Here is a 20,483-nt window from a genome sequence, read left to right as displayed (position 1 = left end):
CATTTTCTTGTTCCCTGGCATTATTTTTATTAAACCCTTTTATTGTTGAATTTTAATTCCTTGTCCTGCCTTGTTTATTTGTTAGTGGTTCAGGAACCCCGTTTCGTGTCCGGCAGTCCAGGTAAGTTCGTCACTCTCTGTTCCCTCATGTGTAAAGAAGATCCGCCATAGTTTGACTGAACGCCTCGGAGTTTAAGCTAAATCGGCTATTCGTCCCCAGGGGTGTTCACCCCCGGGAACGCGACAACCAATATCCACCTCCCCTCACATCCGGAATCTTGGCGTCATCTTTGACCAAACCCTTTCCTTCGACAAATACACTAAACAGATCACAAAGTCAGCCTTCTTTCACCTGAAAAACATTGCCCGTCTCCGCTCATCCCTCTCCTCCACGGCTGCAGAAACCCTCATCCACGCCTTCATCACCTCCCGTCTGGACTACTGCAATAGCCTCCTCTGTGGTTCACCCTCAAAAATCACCAATAAACTCCAATACATTCAGAACTCCGCTGCCCGTCTACTCACCCATTCCTGGACCCGTGACCACATCACCCCCATCCTTTACAAGCTTCACTGGCTCCCCATCCCCCAGAGAATCCAGTACAAAATCCTCCTCTTGACATACAAAGCCCTCCATAACCTGGCCCCATCCTACCTGGCTGGCCTCCTCTCCAGACACACTCCCACCCGCAACCTCCGCTCTGCTGGTACCAACCTCCTGACCCCCTCCATCCGGACCAAATTCAGATCCTGGGGGGGACAGGGCCTTCTCCATCGCTGCTCCCACCCTCTGGAACTCACTACCTCACACCATCAGAGACTCCTCCTCACTCACTGTCGTGAAAATCAAGCTCAGACACGACTTGACCTCTGGGTAGGTTTAATATCATTTAGATCTGTAGTACATCCTGTAAGAATACATGCATGCAACAGGCATTAAAATCAGAGTATTTCATGAGCAATGGTCGATTCAATATAGCAATGGTCCAACAGAGAGGACAGTCAGCGCAGCATTTAGGGGCGTACATACCATTCAAACTACAGGACTATGTCACAGTGAGTTCCGCTGGAGTGTCCGCACGCCCCGGTTGTCCCGGGTCTTATAGACGCCCCTTCTGTAGCGAGCACACCCTGGGTTCACCTTGGTATAATTTCACTACATTCTCCCCGCCGTTAGAACTATACTGCCGCTCGGCAGGATGCAAGCAAGCATCAGAAATAAACGAATGGGTCACGTCAATCCACGTCAGTCGGTCCACCCGTAGCGGTCGGGGCGGCGAACTTCCCTGCCAGTTCGTGTTCGGAATCTACCGGGCACGGCGTCCCCAAGCCCGGAGTCCCCCGCGTCGGAATAGCCGCCGGAGGTGGGAGTCGGAGGGGGCGCCCCTGCGCCTTCGGGCACGGGAGTGGGGGACGACGGGAGTAACGGTGGTAGTTCCATAGGGGAAACTTCGATAGAGTCCATAGACTCGTAGACGGGTTCGTCGATATCCCGGTCGTCGTCCCCACATGGGGCGAGATGGCGTACGGAGACAGTAGACTCGCGGCCATCCGCCGTTAACACGCGAGCATGCTCGGGATTAGCCTGGAGGACCTGCACCTTGTCAACAAGGGGGTCGTACTTGCTAGCGCGAACCGCTCGTTTGAGATAGGCGGGCCCCGGTTCAGCGAGCCAGCTGGGTAAAGATTGGATACTGCCGGAGCTTCTAGGGTGGTGGAACAGTCGTTCGTGAGGAGTCTGGTTGGTGGCAGTACATAGGAGAGCCCGGATCGAGTTTAGAGCGGCAGGTAGTGACCACGCCCATTTATCGAGGCCTCGGCCGAGGGTCCGAAGGCTTAGCATGACGGCCCTCCATATAATCCCATTAAAGCGTTCGATCTGCCCATTCGCTTGGGGCCGGTACGGGGTGGTGTAGCTCGAAGCGACATTATGCTGGAGCAAGTAGCCCCTCACCTCCTGGGACAGGAACACCGCACCCCGATCGGTATGCACGTAGGCCGGATACCCGAACATAGAAAACAAATTCTGCAGGCACCGAATAACCGTGGCAGCCGACATATCGCCGCACGTGTAAGCAAAGGGGAATCGGGAATACTCATCGACGATAGTGAGCAGATAGCGAGAGTTGCTCGACATTGGCAGCAGCCCTTTGAAGTCCATCGCCAAGCGCTCCCACGGTCTAGTAGCCCTAACGAGTGTCCCCATAGGAGGGTTATAAAAACGCGGTTTGAGTTCCGCACAGATCGCGCAATCACGACAGATGCGGCGGATGTCCTCAATCGAGTATGGCAGATTGCCCTCGCGCACAAAATGCGCGAAGCGCGTTACCCCGGGATGACACATAGTGCCGTGCAAAGTGCGCAGCCCCTCCAAAGTTACAACCCCCGCGCAAGTGGCCGGCCTCGATAAGGCGTCAGCGACCAGGTTATCCTTCCCCGGGCGGTATTTGATGGTGTAGCAGAAGTCGGCGAGTTTGATACGCCAACGGGTGATTTTCTCATTCTTAATGCGCTGAGCATGTAAGGTGTCGTACATAAACGCAACACTCTGTTGGTCCGTGACAATTTGGAAACTCCGCCCAAGCAGATACGGCCGCCATCGCCGAATTGATTCGACGATCGCGTACGCTTCCTTTTCGACAGACGAATGCCTCCGCTCGGCGGAGGTGAGAGTCCGCGAGAAGAAAGCCACAGGGCGGCCTCCTTGGGAGAGAGTCGCCGCTATCGCATGATCCGAGGCATCACTCTCCAAAACGAAAGAGGCACTCTCGTCAATCGTCGCGACAGCGGCGCCAGCGATGTCGACTTTGAGGCCTTCGAAGGCCGCCAGGGCGGCTGGGCCCATGGGGAAAGTGTCGCAGGCTACGAGGGGGCGGAGCTTCGCGGAGAAATTTTGCACCCACTTTGAGTAGTGGGCGAACAGCCCTAGAGCGCGTTTCAGCGAAGCCCGATCGCTAGGCGGAGCCATATCGAGCAAAGGGCGCAGACGCTCCTTATCCAGAGAGACGGAGCCATGGGTCACAGTGTACCCCAAAAGGTCTACCGTGCGTAGAGAGTATCGACACTTAGCCGCATTCATGGTTAGGCGATATATCCGCGCGACCTCGAGGAAGCGTTTCAGATTAGCGTCGTGATGCTCTTGGTCATACCCACAAACCGTAAGATTGTCCAGATAGACAAAGACATCGGTCAAATTCTCCTTCGCAACGAGGTCATCCATAGCCCTCTGAAAACAAGCGACTCCGTTAGTTACCCCAAAGGGAAGTCTCGTGAACTGGTACAACCGCTGACCCGATTCAAAGGCTGTAAAGACGCGATCAGCCCTAGAGATGGGGACTTGATGATACGCACTACGCAGATCGAGAGTGCTATAAACGGAATACAGGGCCACGTGGCATACCAGGGCGTCCATCCCCGGTAAGGGGTAGGCATCCAGCTGTGTAAAACGATTAATCGTCTGCGAATAGTCGATTACCATGTGCCGGCGGTGGGCCTCACTCCGCACCACTAAGACTTGGGCCCGCCACGGTGACCTACTGTGTTCTATAATACCGTCCTTTAAGAGCAGGGCCGTTTCTTCCGCAATGAATTGCGCGTCCGCGCGAGAGTAGCGCCGCGATTTGACGGCTACAGGGGTACAATCAGTGGTCAGGTTGGGGAACAGTGAGAGTGGCTCCATGTCCATTTGAGCGAGGGCGCACACAGCGAGCGTGTCCGGCCCTCCGAAGTCTATTTCCAAACGTCCATGCCGCTTAAGGAAATCAAGTCCTAACAGAACGTCAGCGCATAAAGCAGGTAATACCATGAGATACACGTCCGGGAACGTGCGTCCCTTTATCACAAGTTTCAATCGACACGCCCCTTTTGTGCTCAACCGAAGTCCCTGAGAGGCCATGAAGATCCGGCGGGTTGTCCCGAGAACCGGCCACCCATGTTGATGCACGAGTCGCTGATCGATAAAACTATCCGTGGACCCCGTGTCAATCAAAGCTTGCGCAAAAACGCCCGCGACCGTGAGCGGAATGATGGCCTGCGCAAGGCCGGCAGACCCGGCAGGTATTGTACCGGCCGGGCGAGAAGATCACGCCTCGCGGGTGGATCCCACGCCGGCTGCAATCCTTTGGGCAGCGTCGGCAGGTTGGGCCTCAGCAGGAGCATTGAAGTCAGTTGGCTCATCAGCAGTTTCATTTGCCAGAGTGGGTGTGTGTTGGTCGTAAGAGCAGCCGCCAGATGGCGCTCGAGTCACGTGAGAAAGATCTCTGCCGTCTGCAGATTCATATGCCAAAGTGGGTGCATGTAATTCGTAAGAGCCGCCGCCAGATGGCGCTCGCGTCACGTGAGAAAGATTTCTGCCGTCTGCAGATTCATATGCCAAAGTGGGTGCATGTAATTCGTAAAAGCCGCCGTCAGATGGGGCTCGAGTCACGTGCTGCGTTTGCCGCACTTCGAGAGGAGTTTCCAAAGCAGGAGCATGTCGCTTGTTTGAAGTAGGCGTTCGAACGCCAGTCAAGGTCGGTCGCGCTGTGGCCGGTCGCGTTCGCGCCATTTGTTTCGGCGGCCCGGTGTATCTCACCAAGGTCGGGCGTGTAGCCAGAGGCCCGCGAGAAGGAGAGCGGCTCTTCAAAGCCGAGTGAGGCGCCCCGTCCGGCGCTCGATCCGTTGGCTCCGCGATGAGCCCATTCAAGGTCGCGCGGGGACGCGTGCCCCGAGCGGCCTTCCTGCAGACCTTTGCAAAATGGCCCTTGGTGGAGCACAGGTGGCATGTAGCCTCCCGGGCCGGGCATTCAGAGCGAGGGTGCTGCCGATTCCCGCAAAAATAACATTTTGCATACCGGTCAGGCCGTGGCCGGGCAGCGGCGGCAGCAGTGAGGCTGGAAGCGGAGTCCGCTTCAGGAGCTCCCAGAGACTCGGCCGTAGTGGTCGGGTCCTCCTCCGTATCCTCGGCGGTAGCCCTCTCCGGTCGCGCGAGTTGCGAGGTCCCCGCCACGACTCGTGGGTGATCATATGCGGTGGATTGTTCTCGGGCATCTGTGTATACGCGTGCCAGCCGTAGTGCCTCTGTAAATGTCAGATCCGCAACCTCCAGGAGCCGGAGCCGCAAGACTCCAGTATTAATTCCGGAGATGAATGAATCTCGGAGCAAGTCGTCCTGCACTTGCTCGTGGGTCCGGACGTCCTGCACGCAGTCTGCCAACAGGTAGCGCAACTCCTGCGTGAAGCGATCGATCAATTCAGATGGTTGCTGTCGCCGCTGAGAGAGTTGATGCCGGCCGTGCACAGCGCTCCGTGTCTTTACGTAGAGGCACTTCAGCTCGGCTAGAGCCGTAGCGTACGTCCCAGATCGAGAAATGTTCCGGAAAACGGTGTGATAGACCTTCGACTGTAACACGGACAGCTTTATCGCTGCGGTGGGCTCTGTTTCGTGAGCAGCTTTGCTGAGCAGCAAAGTAATTCTCCAGCGTTTTGAGCCAGTGAGTGAACTCCGATGCTGATCCCTCAGCTTGAGGGTCGGCTCCGAGAATCGGTACCACGATCATCTTGTGGTCAGCCATTCCGGCGATCTAAATGATATTAAATGTCGTGAAAATCAAGCTCAGACACGACTTGACCTCTGGGTAGGTTTAATATCATTTAGATCTGTAGTACATCCTGTAAGAATACATGCATGCAACAGGCATTAAAATCAGAGTATTTCATGAGCAATGGTCGATTCAATATAGCAATGGTCCAACAGAGAGGACAGTCAGCGCAGCATTTAGGGGCGTACATACCATTCAAACTACAGGACTATGTCACAGTGAGTTCCGCTGGAGTGTCCGCGCGCCCCGGTTGTCCCGGGTCTTATAGACGCCCCTTCTGTAGCGAGCACACCCTGGGTTCACCTTGGTATAATTTCACTACACTCACCACATTCAAAACATCACTAAAGACCCACCTGTTCAACACTGCATTCAACATTCAACCCACAGCATTTAACCCCTGACTATCTCTTCTCCTTCTCCCTCTTTTTGCTTTAAATATTTCCCTATTGATTCTTGTCTTTTTGCAATTGTTGTTTTCATGTATTGTTATGCATTATGTTTTCCACTCTGTCAAAGCGCCTTTGGGCTTCTGGAAAAGCGCTATACAAAATAAATGAATTATTATTATTATTATTAATATGAACTGTGCTAACAGCATAGAGCTGTCTGAAGTTACTCCTACTTCATGCCCACCACTTCGAGAACAAGAAGCTCAATCCTTGCTGATTATAACATCTCCAATCTTTCAACGCCCACATCCTGTGAGAGAGAGAAAAGGGGACCAAAGAAGTATGTTGATTTTGGGTTGTAATTTGCCGGGCAGCAATGGGGGCGAATAATATCCTCGATTTAAAGACAGTGTTCCGTAGTCCATCCCGACGGTGCGAACACCATTCATATTGTTTTTTTTGTTTTTTTTGTATACAAGATCGAGGCTCGTGAAAGAGCGAACATTAATCACACAGAAACACAAACCGACACATAAAACATATAACATCGGGAGCGGTAGACAAGATGGGGAGAGAGGGGGAAGGACACAAACACAACATTTGAGAGCAGGGACCGAGAGACATAGAGACATTGAGAGATCTGTGGGAGGGAGAGGGCTTTGGGGGGGAGGCATGGGAAGGGGGGGGGGTGGGAGAGGTATAAAACATATGGACACTGCCAGGACTTCCAGGAAAGAAGTTGGAATTTCAAACAAGGTGGATCTGGGGTGAATTAGTGGGGGTAGAAAAGATCAAGGTTTTGGATGGGGGAAGATAAGAGATGGTGGTGAACAGCTGTTTTAAATACCTGGAGGGAGGAGTGGGATTGAAGGGAGTGTGGGAGTTTGTTCCAGAGGCGGGAGAAAAGTGGAATGAAAGAGTGAAGGTGAGCAGAGAGCCGAGATTTCGGCAGTTTAACCATCAGAGGGTTGCTGGCAGATCTTGTGCGACCTGTAGGAATATTTGGGGGACAGAGCACAGAGAGAGCTGGGGGAGCAAGGCCGGAGAGGAGTCGGTAGAAGACAGAAAGACCACCTACCTGCCTGCGGTGAGTGAGTGAAAGGCCCTCAGAGATAGCTTCATCGCGGGAGATTCCAATGATTCTGAAAGCTTTGGTTTCAACAGCGTGAAGCCGAGCTAGGTGTGAGGCAGGAGCACCGGCCCATAGGGGAGAACAGTATTCCATTGAGCTGCGGATGAAAGCCTTGTATGTGGTGAGGAGCTCAGGTGTGCCTAGGAAGGACTTCGCATGACGGAGGATGCCCAGTCGGCGACTGGCTTTGGAGGCCAGCTTGGAAATGTGGTTTTCCCAAGAAAGATCATGGCAGATAATGAGACCCAAAAGCTTGAGCGACAGAACTTCTTGGAGAGGATTGTGGAGAAAGTAGATGGGAGGGTTGTCCAGTCGATCTTTTCGGAGAGACATAGTAAGAGTGTGAGATTTGGCAGGATTGAAAGACATGTTCCACTTGTTTGACCAGTCTGTGATTTTGTCCAGGTCTTCAGAGAGTGAGGAGGCTGCAGACTGCCGATCTGAGGGAAGAGGAATGGAGCGGCAGAGAGTGGAGTCATCAGCAAAGAGATAGAGAGGATTTTCCAGAGAGTCGGAGAGATCATTGATCGTTTTGCATGTTCGTTTGCATGATCGATTGTTTGTTTGCATGTTCAGGTTGAACACATTTGCATTTTATGCCACAAATCATATACACTGGTCATTTGACTGAGATGATGGTGCTGAAACAAAGGGGGGCTGCCGTGTACTCGATGGACATGACTGCAGCATTTCCGCGATAAAAGAAAACCTGTTCATTAAAATGACTACATGATACAAGTGATATATGAATGATTGTGATAACACTGACCTGTAAAATACCTATGGCGATGTGTTCATTCAGAGCAAAGAAAACCTCTTCTAGTACTGTCATCACCAACAGTTGTAAAGGACTTGTTTTACCCAACACGGCACCAAAGCTGATGAGAACGGCTGCTGTACAGAAATCGGCATTTATCATCCTGCGGAGAGAAACAACCGTGACGGTACGAGCAACATTATTTATTTGCAACACTTCTTTGCATAAGGCTCTATTAGCTTCAGAAATTGTAAAAAGGCAACTTTTGGCTAAGAGTAGGTGAGTTACCATTTGTGTCCTGGCCAAATTCCAAATTTGTGCTCAAATTTGTGCCAAAGTCCAAAATTCTCCCAGCAACACACTTGACAAACGAATACCCCCAATGTGAGATGAGTGAGGTCTTTGTCCTGCTCTGAACTGAAAATATGACAGTGTGAATGAATGAATGAACTATTGGATTACCAGACAGGAAATCCGATATGAGACCGAGGAGGTGTGAAAACTCCAGCAATGATTTTTTTTTTTTTACCATACACTAACAGCAAAGATGCTGACGGGTCTCACCCCTCCATGCCAATGTGGATTTTCATAGTGCTGGAGTCGAAGTGGTGCAACCATCCTTGCAGTAGCACTGCCCATTGCAGACCAAATGCTGCGATTAAGAAGTTGAAACCCACGCTGCTGAAACTGTAGCGCTTAAGGAAAGTCATGAGGAAGCCAAAACCAATGAAAATCATCACGTGTACATCTTGAAAGCCTGAAAAAAAACAACATAGCATGGTGTCGGCTCAAAATGCTGCTGGAAGAATAAGATACGCACACTCGTCTCTGAGCTGTCTCGCCTGGGTTGGAATCTCAATCAGCAATAAACTGTCATGCTGATGTTTCGCAGGTAAAGTGATTCATGGATGGACGTTAAACTGGGTGCCCAGTCTGTCGGTATTTGTTGGTGGATGTTATAGGCGAGCTATTGCCTACACCCAAGCTAAGTTCCAGATTCCAGCTCTAACCTACAGAGGGCGCTGCATCAGCGTGACAGCTGCACGCCCAGCAAATGCTGCTACACGTAGCCACGTGCTGCACCAAAAAGAAGAAGAGGCACAAAATATATGAGGAATTGTTATTGCCATTCTCCTAGCTTAAGCCCCCTTTTGTGTGTGCACTGCACAGAAGGATTCAGGAATCATTCAAAAACAGTTATATAACTAGAAGGGTACTCGGTAGAGAGCATACCTTCGCCAGGCTGAACAGTTTATGTTTTGTATCCCACTAATGAGTCAGATCTGGATTCAGATCTGAACCAAATCTGGATTCAGATCTGAACCAAATCTAATCGGCTTGTTCTTGTCGCCGAACCGACCCAAGTCGTCCACAACTTTATGAAACATCATGCTATATTGCATATCATTTTTGGCCTCTTCACTCAATGGTGAAGAATCACTTAAAATTTAAAAATTCTTGGATCCGCATTCGGATCTTCACCAAAATTAAATCAATTAACCCCAGTCAGGTACCCAACCTGTCCATGAAGGCTCGTCCGAATCCATCCAGAACTTTTTGAGATATCCTGCTCAGACAGACAAATAAACACATCACGACGTCACTATCATGTCACAGCGTCATGCTCTTCGACCCTCCTAGTCAGGTTCACGATGTCAATAAATTATATTTCGTTCAAAATCATGGTAGATTAGCAAACCTATACATTTTTGGAAAGGTTATAGCATAAGGAAACCAAAACTCAATGTTTACATTTGGAGAGATACCTGTATGGCGGCCATTTTGGATTTTCAAAATGGCCACTGTAAAATACATATTTTGTTCTATTTCTGCCTCTAATTACCCTAACAACTTTTAAAAATATGCTAAACCTATATTTTCAGGGACAAGGAATCCAATGAAAGTATCAAATTAGTGCTATGGGGAATGGTAAGACACAAATCAAAGGTTTTGAATTGCAAAATACCATCTTTATATTCACGATAAGTTGCATAATCAAATACATGTTATCATTTTGTACAGGCAGTTAATAACATCAAAATGTGTCACAATAATTAATATCACCAAACATACACAGGCAGTCAGCAAAATCATATATACACATGCAGTCAGTATAACTTCACATCTACACAGGCAGTCAATGACAAAATATACACAGGCAGTCAATGGCATCAAACATACACGATTACAGAATATGCCATTTAGAGTTCGTCATCACTGTCCCGTGTGTCGTATCCGACAATATAGTCCGCATCGTTTTCACAGTCCGTTCCACACAAGCAAAGGTCGGTCAAATTGATTGGCAAATCGAATTGGTCGAATGGTCGATCGAATCGAATTCGATGAATCGAATCGAATCGAATCGATCGAATTGGTCGAATGGTCGAATTGGTCGAATGGAATTGGTCGATTGGTCGATTGGTCGAATTGGTCGAATCGAATTGGTCGGAATTGGCAAATGTAAACATTGATTTTCAGATTTTCCATGTAATAACGTTTCCAAAAATGTATAGGTTTGCTAATCTACCATGATTTTGAACGAAAAAACATAGTGAACCTGACTATCCTGTTAATATCTGGTATCTTCATGTTATTGCACAAATCCATTTTCATGTTTCCGTTTGGAATGGCTGGAATAACATGATGTTTGGATGTTTTGTCGTGGGTGATAATCCAAGCAGGAATTCATGGAGCGGCAATGCGAGTTGAAAATGCGATGGTGAATTGAAATGCTTCTTTCATAATACGCCAATCTCGTGAGGCTGGCGAGGTTGTGCAAACGTGATAACCACCAGATTGTGCTTCTGCTTCTTTTGTTTAAGATAATGCAATGTCAATATCAAAACTTTGGCACGTGCAGATCATGTCAGGTGTTCATGGTCACTTTGAATGGTGATCATTTTGAATGGGAAGTAGCAGAGGATGCTGGTGATATGCAACGGTGTATGCAGATTAAATGGGAAGCGCCAGACTTTCAGCTGGTGAAAGATTTTTGAAGACTAAATTTAATAAATAAATAAACTAGAACGGCGGGCGCTCAGTTGGGAGCAATACCTCCACGAGGCTGAACAGTTTATGTTTTGTATCCCACCGATAGGCCGGATACACATCCACATCCGGATCTTCACCAAAATCGAATCAATATGTCCTTGCGAGACACCCAACATATCCACCAAGTTTCATCCAAATCGATCCACAACGGTTTGATATATCGTCCTATATATCGTTTTTTCCCCCTGTTTCTCAATGGTGAAGAATTACTTCGAAAATTAAAATAATTATTGCATCCGGATCTGGATCTGGATCTTCAACATAATCGAATCAATTCTTCCTTGTCACACACCCAACCTGTCGACCAAGTTTCGTCCGAATCCATCCATAACCTTTATCGTGCTATATATCGTTTTTGGCTACACCTGTCGATGGTGAATACAAACAGACAGACAGAGGTGAAAACACCTTCCGTGGCAGAGGTAATAAAAAGTTTTGCCATATCAAACATATATTACCGATTGGCAGAACCACAGCATCTCATTTCTCAACAGGTTGACACTCATTTTGGATTACCCAGAGATATGAGTACTAGTAATACAAGAGATACTCTCTCTCTCTCTCTGTATCTTTCAATTTTTTGTTTGTTTATTACCTCACTGGTTGTGCCCAATTGTTGATCCGTTGCCCCACTGACAATTTTATATTACCCTTGTATGAGCCTCGTTTTTCTAGAGAGAGAGGAATAAAAAAGGTGGGAAGATTCCAGTCACTTATTACCTCCACACCCAAAAGTGGATGGAGGTTATGTTTTCACCGCTCTCTGTCTGTCTGTTTGTTTGTCTGTCCGTTTGTGAAAAGATATCTCAAAAAGATGTGGACGGATTCGGACGAAATTTGGCAGATGTAGTGTATGGGACAAGGACGAAATGATTAGATTTTGGTGAAGATCCGGATCCGGGTCCGGCTAGTAGAATTTTTAAGTGATTCTTCACCATTGGGAGATTGGGCCAAAAACGATACAAAGCAGGATATCTCAAAAAGTTGTCGACCGATGATTTTGCTTAAATGTGATTCTGTATTGTGATTTTCTGGTCGACTCTGGGATACAAAACGTAAACTGTTCACCTGGTATGCTCTCTACTGAGTGCCATAATAGTTACGTTATGGTTTTATCTTTTTATCAACTCTGTTCTTCAAAGGATTGATGTCAATTCTACTTATTTTAATTAATCAATCAACATATGTTTGATTTGCTGAGATCTAAACAATAAATTTACTACCCGTTGGGATGTGTCCGTAATTGAATATCAACATCCATAATTATGTTCACAAAACACACGCAGCAGTTGAGGTTTGGGAGGGCCAATAAACAGGGCTGAGATAGTAGGAAGTGTGAGATGATATCGAATGCCATAACTTTATCCGCCACATGAAAGAAAAGCAGGCCATTTATAGTCATTCATATAAAAGGTGATTCACAATGAAGTGAAAGTATAAACTATTTTCCAGCAGTTGTCTGTGTGAAAACGTGATGCAGTTGTCTATGTGAAAACGTGATGCAGTTGTCTATGTGAAAACGTGATGCAGTTGTCTATGTGAAAACGTGATGCAGTTGGCTATGTGAAAACGTGATGCAGTTGTCTATGTGAAAACGTGATGCAGTTGTCTATGTGAAAACGTGATGCAGTTGTCTATGTGAAAACGTGATGCAGTTGTCGATGTGAAAACGTGATGGTCGTCTGAACAATTAAGGGCTACTCACTTGCGTATCTGAAGTAGAACTCGTTTTTCTGTGCTTTGGTGTTATTATGATGATCCTTTGCATCGGCATCGTGGTCATATCGTACAAATATGCCAAACAGGATAAGCATCACAACCTCAAGCACCAGTGCCACCACTGGTAGCTTGGGGTTCATTTTGGTGTGGTAGATCGCCATGGTAATGGTTCACAATGTTCAAATCGGCTGTAAAAGGCCACAGGACAAAGCACAATATAAAACTAGAAAGAGCAATCGGAGATTGCAGATCCTCGCCCGGACATGTTTTTAGTGATTTTTAAGGCTTTTGCATTAAAACAAATATGGCGGCAGAACCGTGTGACCGATGACGTCATTAATATTTTTTTCTCCACCAATTTTTTCTCCCCAGATGCTGCTCAAGACATTTCATCTTGATCGGATGAAGTTTTGTACTTGTCGAATTATGACGTCATCATGGAGACACCTATGACATCATCATTAACAGATGTTATTCCCTATGGAGAGTTCTTTACAATGAGTCATGTCTCAATTTTGTCTATGCAGCGCTTTTGGAGAAATAGAGGTGCAAAGTTTTTCGGTTTTTCCAAGATGGCGCCTGTACCACGTGACCTATGATGTCATAATTATCATTTTAAAATTCTACAGGAGGAGGTTCACCTCTGGTGAAAATTTCCTGTCAATTGTGTCAATAATATTTATTCTGTGCAGACAAACAAACAGACAGACAGACAAACGGGCTCAAATGCAATACCTTCTCCTCTGGCGAGGGTAATAATAAAAGTAAAATGCATTAATATGAAAAAGTTAATAAAAAGTTAATTAATTAAATAAATAAATAAGTTAATAGTTGATAAAAAAAAGTATTAATAAAAGAAAAAAACAACAATAATAAGTAAATAAAAAAATTCCATAAAAATAAATGAATTAATAAATAAAAATGAAAATAAAGGAGTTAATAAAAATAAACGATTTTAAACACTGCACATTATTTTAAACATATTTTAAACACTATCCCATAATCTGCACATTGGTCAATCGGTAAAGCCGAATAAATATCTTGAGCTTTACCCACCAGAACACTTTGCACTAACATGGTCCAGAACTCCTCCGGCCATTTTAGCATTCGAGCCACTTTCTCAAAGTGTAAAAAAACTTGGCTACCTCGTTTTCATTGAAGAGTGGAACCAGCCTAACATGTCTGCCAACTTCCCAGGTGTTTGACTAGGTGTCGAACCAATCAGCATGGATGGTACCTCTCCCCGTTCTTTCATTAAATCCAGCTCCTTGAGTTTAATTTCCTGCTGAAGCGCTGAGTCCCGTTCCCTTAACTCCCTTTCAGCTTTTCTCTCCTCTGTTTTTTTTCTCTTCTAACTTTTCCTCGAGCTCTCTTGCAGCTCTCCTTTCCTCTGCTTTTTTCTCTTCTAACCTTTCCTGGAGTTCTCTTGCCGGTGCTGCTCTTCTTTCCTCGAGTTCTCGTTCCTTTGCTTTTAACCTTTCCTGGCTCTGCAATTGCATCTCCATTTTTTGGAGCTCCACATTTTCTTGTTCTTCTGGTAACCAATCCAAGGCTCCCTCTTTCCATGTTCCTAGTTCCACCATAGATTCTATCACCACTGTCTGCATCTCTGTTTTCTTCATTTTAGCTCGGACCTCCAAGCTAAAAATGTTTGGCCAATATCAAGAGTTCCGATTTTAGTAACGCTCGGAACTGTTCCTCACTAGGGGTCGCTGCAAACTTCTCTGCGTCAAACTCCATGGTGACTATCCGTTAGCACCTGTTAACCTTCACACAAGAAATTAAAATAAATAAATAAAAAAATATATATTTTGTTGTTTTTTGAAAAATTTGGGACTGTTGGAAAATACTCCAAAATTGGAAAATTTGGGAATACTAGGGAATTCTTTCCCAGACGAAATTTAAGGAATTTAATCCACCGTCTGAGATTTAGGGAATTTAACCAGCAAAGCCGAGCCCCCAATTTTCCCACAGTACAAACCCCCAATTTCAATCTGGATCAATCCCAAATGGATGTTTTTAGGGAATTTGATCCCGGACGAGCCCCCAATTTCTGTTACGGGTTCCTCTACGATCTCCTGGTCTCGGAATACCTCCGAACCCCGAGAGGAGACACGGCAGAAAAATATGTTATCCTGAGGCAAAAATCAATGGTGAAACCACACCAATTGCAAATAATACAAACACCAATAAATAGAAACAAATATTGTATTAAAAATCACACAAAAATAACAGTACAACAATAATAGGAATCCAGAGTACAATCAATATCTCCTATGATGGTACCATCCGTTAACATGCATGAGGTAACTCACTGTGCTCCAAGTGAGTGGAAAATAAACTTCCCCAGTGTCTCTATATTCCCGTCTTCGAGCTCAGAGTTGGTCCCCTCCAGTGATCAACGGAACGATGTCGAATCGAAACCAGAATCTCGTTCAGAGGACAGGCACAGACACGCCGCCCAAAACGGCACAAAGGCACAAAGGCCGCAGAGAAAATGGTCACGTGGTTAAAGCGGCCCAAAGGCGCACTCACGGCGACTGGGAAATCCAACGGCACCCTCCAGGTATGAACTTTCACTGTTCACGGTCGGCGAGCAGTAAAGTAATCGTCAAAAGCCTCGGTGCACACACACACCACAGATACGTCTGAAAGCGGTGGAAACGGTTGACGAAGCAAGGAAAGTCTGCTCGACGTGCGAAGCGCACGAGTCAAAATGGCCGACGGCTCGTGGTTCTCGAGTCGTCACGACCCAGCGATGATTCTTCGGAATCTAACGCCACCTGACACGCAGGATGATCCGTCACAGCAATAACAACTTTATCGCAGGAATTCCTTTTTCCCAGGAAACCCAAAGTAAGTGACTCTTGCTCGACAACGTTCGTTGCAGACCGCAAAGCAACCAGCTTCTTCTCCGACTCTCTCGCTCCGCCTCTTCCTCTCCTCTGCTGTTGTCTTCCGGTCTGGTTTCCGGTATCATTTAAAGTTAACCTTTTTAACTTTTGATAACTGTTCGTGAATACTAAACCTTTTGAAGATAATAATAGTACATAATATCAGAAATATGTCAAGTGGAGGAAAACCACAAACCACGGAAGTTATGAATCCGTAACAGTATGTACAATGATCGGGGACGCAGAGACACAGGGCAGCACTTAATCAGTCTTATCTTATCCCCCAGACTCGGGCCCGTCACACTCACACAAGGAAATGCAGATGGGTTGATGTTCAGCCAAACGCGTCGACGTGGTCGCCAGGAACGGCCCCGTCCAGCTCTCCACGGTCCCAGCACGCCCCGCGAAGATGGCAGCAGGTGATGGAAGGAACCTCGTAGCGTGTCTCCCGAACAAGGCAGCCGATGAGGCAGAACGGCAAATGCGGGACTCTCAGCGCGGCTGGCGATTACACAGCCATTCTCACTCGCGCGCCTTAATGCACTGTATATCGATCAGCCTCCAACTCAACCGAGCATCACTTATAAAAGCGCGTATTTCGGTTCATGCTCGTCTTGCTTCGCCCGCGTATCTTTCACAGTTCTCTGACGCTCACAACTCCTCTTCAACGATTCTCTTGGTTGGTCAGTGCGCGCGATTTCTCCCTGGGCAAGTCCTCTGTTCATCAGCGAGAGTCCTCTCGGGTCCTCTTGGTGCAAGTCCTTCTCGCGCAAGTCCTCAGCGCTGGTCCTTCTCATTAGTCCCTCTCTCGCGAGTCCTTTTGCTGCAACTCCTCTCGGGGGCTTTGTGCGATGGGTTATATAGGTATGCCCCCGAACCTTCTGGAACCCTCTCGAACCTTCTTACCACGCCCTGTGACGCAGCGCCCCCGCTACCACCTCTGAGCCCTGATTGGCAGCTCGTGCTTACCGTCAGCCTCTGCCGCCCCTCATTCGGCTCCGCCCCGACCCTCCTAGCCTGCCTCGTGTTACTTCGCCCAAAATGAACCAAAGTCAGCGCAATGGGGCATGAGGCTAGGGAAGCTGGAAAGTCGGTAGAAGTAGGGCCTATTCTCCTGACTCTACTCAACGCAGAACTAACAATGGAAAAGGACTAAGCTCACAAATACTAAGAGATAACTACACTATCGCGAGGCTACATGTTGCTTGTGTGACTAACTATGGGGGGCAAACTTTAACCTTTATTAGACTCACTGTACAAACTCAAAACCGCAACAATATATACATAGATGTATAAAATTACATAAACAGATACATACATAGATACATAAAAATACATGAATACATAAACAGATACATAGATACATAAAAATACATAAATACATACATACATAGATACATAAAAATATATACACAGATACATACATAGATATATAAAAATACATAAATACATAAATACATAAACAGATACATGGATACATAAAAATACATACATACATATGAATGAATGGTCGTTTTTAAGGCCATTTTCCCCGCTAGAGCGGGGGTTAGCCTTGCAGGCCCCATGACAATCATAGTTCCCTGTTTGAGGCAATGTTTTTATGGCCGGATGCCCTTCCTGACACCAACCCTTAGTCGCCTCTTACGATGCGCAGGGATACGGTGTACCTATTCTAGGCCAGGGTACACACCGGGATCATTCATCCCAGCAAGCTGGTACTCAATTTGCCGACCTTGGAAGGATGACAGGCTGAGTCAGCCCCCCTGGTGTTAATTCAACGATCGACCGGGATTCAAACCCAGGATCCTAGGATCCCAAGCCGGCACCCTAACTGCTAAGCCAACACCAGGCTACATACATAGATACATAAAAATACATAAACAGATACACACTACACAGATACATAAAAATACATATAATACATATATACATAGATACATAAAAATACATAAACAGATACATACATAGATACATAAAAATACATAAATACATACATACATAGATACATGAAAAGACATACGCAGATACATACATAGATACATAAAAATACATAAATACATAAACAGATACATGGATACATAAAAATACATAAACAGATACATGGATACATAAAAATACATAAACAGATACATGGGTACATAGGCTAACCCCCGCTCTTGCAGGGAAAATGGCCTTAAAATGACTGTTGTTGTTGTTGTTGTTGTATGCATGGGTACATAAAAATACATAGCTAAACAGATACATACATGGATACATAAAAATACATAGCTAAACAGATACATACATGGATACATAAAAATACATAGCTAAACAGATACATACATGGATACATAAAAATACATAAATACTTAAACAGATACATGGATACATAAAAATACATAAACAGATACATGGATAATTGGATACATAAAAATACATAAACAGATACATGGATACATAAAAATACATAAATACATACATACATACTACGTATATGTACATTGTACATACAATAGAAATACATGCATATATAAAAATACAAAAATACATACATACATACTACGTATATGTACAATGTACATTGTACATACAATAGAAATACATGCATATATAAAAATACATAAATACATACATACATACTACGTATATGTACATTGTACATACAATAGAAATACATGCATATATAAAAATACATAAATACATACATACATACTACGTATATGTACATTGTACATACAATAGAAATACATGCATATATAAAAATACATAAATACATACATACATACTACGTATATGTACATTGTACATACAATAGAAATACATGCATATATATAAATACAAAAATACATACATACATATATACATACATGCTGCATACAATTGGTGTATAAATTGAAGGTTATATTGAAAAACGTTGAAGGTTATGATTTTTGAATAGAGGTGAGTAACGCCTCGACGGATGAACATGTTCTTGCCTTGTACGTCCAAAAGTAAAGAGTTTATTTTTGTTAATTGAGCAACAGAGATGTTCGTTGGTTGCGACAGAGGGAGAAACTATCACTTTCAGGAAGGCGTGCCTTGTGATGCTACACCACCTGTGTGATGCAACAACACCTGTGTGATGCTACAGTACCTGAGTGGTGTTACACTACCTGTGTGGTGCTACACTACCTGTGTGGTGATACACCACCTGTGTTGCTCCTTGTCGATTTTACTTTCGGATTCCATTGTTTAAGCATAATGGAGCCCGATTTCCTCTCTCTGACCGAAACACGCTAATACACCACCGAGCGATATATTATTCTACAGTCGATCAACAAGTCTTTTGTTTTGTTTTTTACTCTATAACTATTAAAATAAATAATTAGATAAATACCAAAGCTTCACATGGAGAATATCCAGTTAAAATGGCATCTTTAAAAATCGGGATTCGAACCCAATACAACTGCAAGTTATTTTTCCATATTAATTCGTATCAGTTTTATAAATACGCAGAATTATTATTAAGATGTAAAAAAAAAGTCGTATATTTAACGTTATTTAAATTGGCGAATAACAAGCGACGGCGCGCGCGTGCGTCTCACCTCGCGAACCTTGGAGTTCAGATGGAAAGTGCGCGCGCATTCGCAATTGGTGCTCGGAGAACGCGTGCCTGGACGCTGAGCTCGCGCTCCGAGGGCTGGCTCATCCCATTGGCCGAGACGGTCCGCGAGGCGCGCCATTGGCCACTTCAAACTCGCTCGCATATGGCCCTTGTCGGTTGACTTTCGACCTCCGGTCTCGGTGTGCCTGTTTTTTAGTGTTTCCAACGCGCGCTTTGGCCGCATATTTGAGCTCCTTTGGACTTGCCCTGCCACAGGGAAGAATGCCGCGCGCGCCTCGTCTAAATGCGGGAAACTTTGCCTTGTGCCAAGGTGCTGCACTCTTTTTCAATGTCAAGGTGCATCGCAGTGCACTCGTGGTGTTTTTATTACCCTGGGCTCGCGAAGTGGAAACGGGGTTAAGCGTGTGTATGTGTGGCGGACTTACTACATACGTGTGTGTCTGCATTTCAAAATTCATTTTCTATGCAACTTTTCGTCTGATGGACACGAAATTTTAACCATAAGAGCGCCTCCTCCTGCATAATTGTTTAATGATAATTATGACGTCATACGTGACGTGGAAAAGGCGCCATGCTTGAAAAACCGAAAAACTTTACGCCTCTATATCTCAGAAACCGCTTCATGGAAAAACCTGAAACATGTCTGTGTCATTGTCAAGTACACTCCATGGGGAACACCATATATTCATGATGATGTCATCGGTGCCTTCATTATACTGTATAGTGTATATGATATCATTAGACAAGTAGAACGCTTGATCCGATTAGTTCGAAATTTATTGAGTGACCACACAACCATTGTATGTGAGAATTAAAATAATGACGTCATCGTTCACTCCTTCATGTAGTTCGGCAGACATATTGGATTGAACATAAATCTACGTCTTCAAAAAAGCCGCCCAAACACAGCAGCTAATAAACACCACACAAAATACACCACGCATACACCTCCTGGCGAGGGTCTGCAATCTATGATTGTTCCTTCTTGTTAATTTTGTAATTAGAATACCATGCATTGTAAACACCTACAAAGCTGCTCTACACACATAAACATGGTGTGTGTTTAAAATATGGTAATTGATCCGAATTAATTGTAGTTAATCAAACTAAGAAACTCAGGAGATCATAACGATAATTTTGGTGTAAACCATTCCACATCAGAAAGGTTCAAAAGAAATCCACAAAAACATGCCGAGACCCACACACGCGTAAACACACACACACACACACACACACACACACACACACACACACACACACACAGACATGTGACATATGCATATGCACAAACACACGCACACACATACGCACAAACACACACACACACATCTGCATATGCACATATGCACAAACACATACACAAACATATGCACAAA

The 20,483-nt window shown here is 45.5% G+C and overlaps 1 protein-coding gene across 2 annotated transcripts in view; it reads right to left on the bottom strand.

Annotated features, from left to right (window-relative positions):
• The window catches only part of LOC137421649 (ammonium transporter Rh type B), a 48,003-nt gene extending 28,830 nt beyond the window's left edge, over positions 1 to 19,173 (bottom strand). The window contains exons 1-4 of one of the 2 annotated variants that reach the window (XM_068107905.2): positions 19,088 to 19,173; positions 12,617 to 12,818; positions 8,425 to 8,617; positions 7,873 to 8,023 (exon numbers count right to left, since the gene is read on the bottom strand). In XM_068107905.2, the coding sequence (XP_067964006.1) occupies positions 7,873 to 8,023; positions 8,425 to 8,617; positions 12,617 to 12,791 (519 nt within the window). In that variant the 5' untranslated portion in view covers positions 12,792 to 12,818; positions 19,088 to 19,173. Of the gene's footprint in view, positions 1 to 7,872; positions 8,024 to 8,424; positions 8,618 to 12,616; positions 12,819 to 15,832; positions 16,357 to 19,087 lie in introns of those variants that run through there. The other variant, XM_068107906.2, reaches the window with a different exon arrangement.
• Between the last annotated feature and the right edge of the window lie 1,310 nt (positions 19,174 to 20,483).

The sequence above is a fragment of the Myxine glutinosa genome, chromosome 2 (genome assembly GCF_964187855.1).
Source record: "Myxine glutinosa chromosome 2, kmMyxGlut1.1, whole genome shotgun sequence".
Taxonomy (NCBI): domain Eukaryota; kingdom Metazoa; phylum Chordata; class Myxini; order Myxiniformes; family Myxinidae; genus Myxine; species Myxine glutinosa.
The sequence above is the reverse complement of the archived record's forward strand: the minus strand, read 5'-3'. Positions and strand labels throughout refer to the sequence as shown.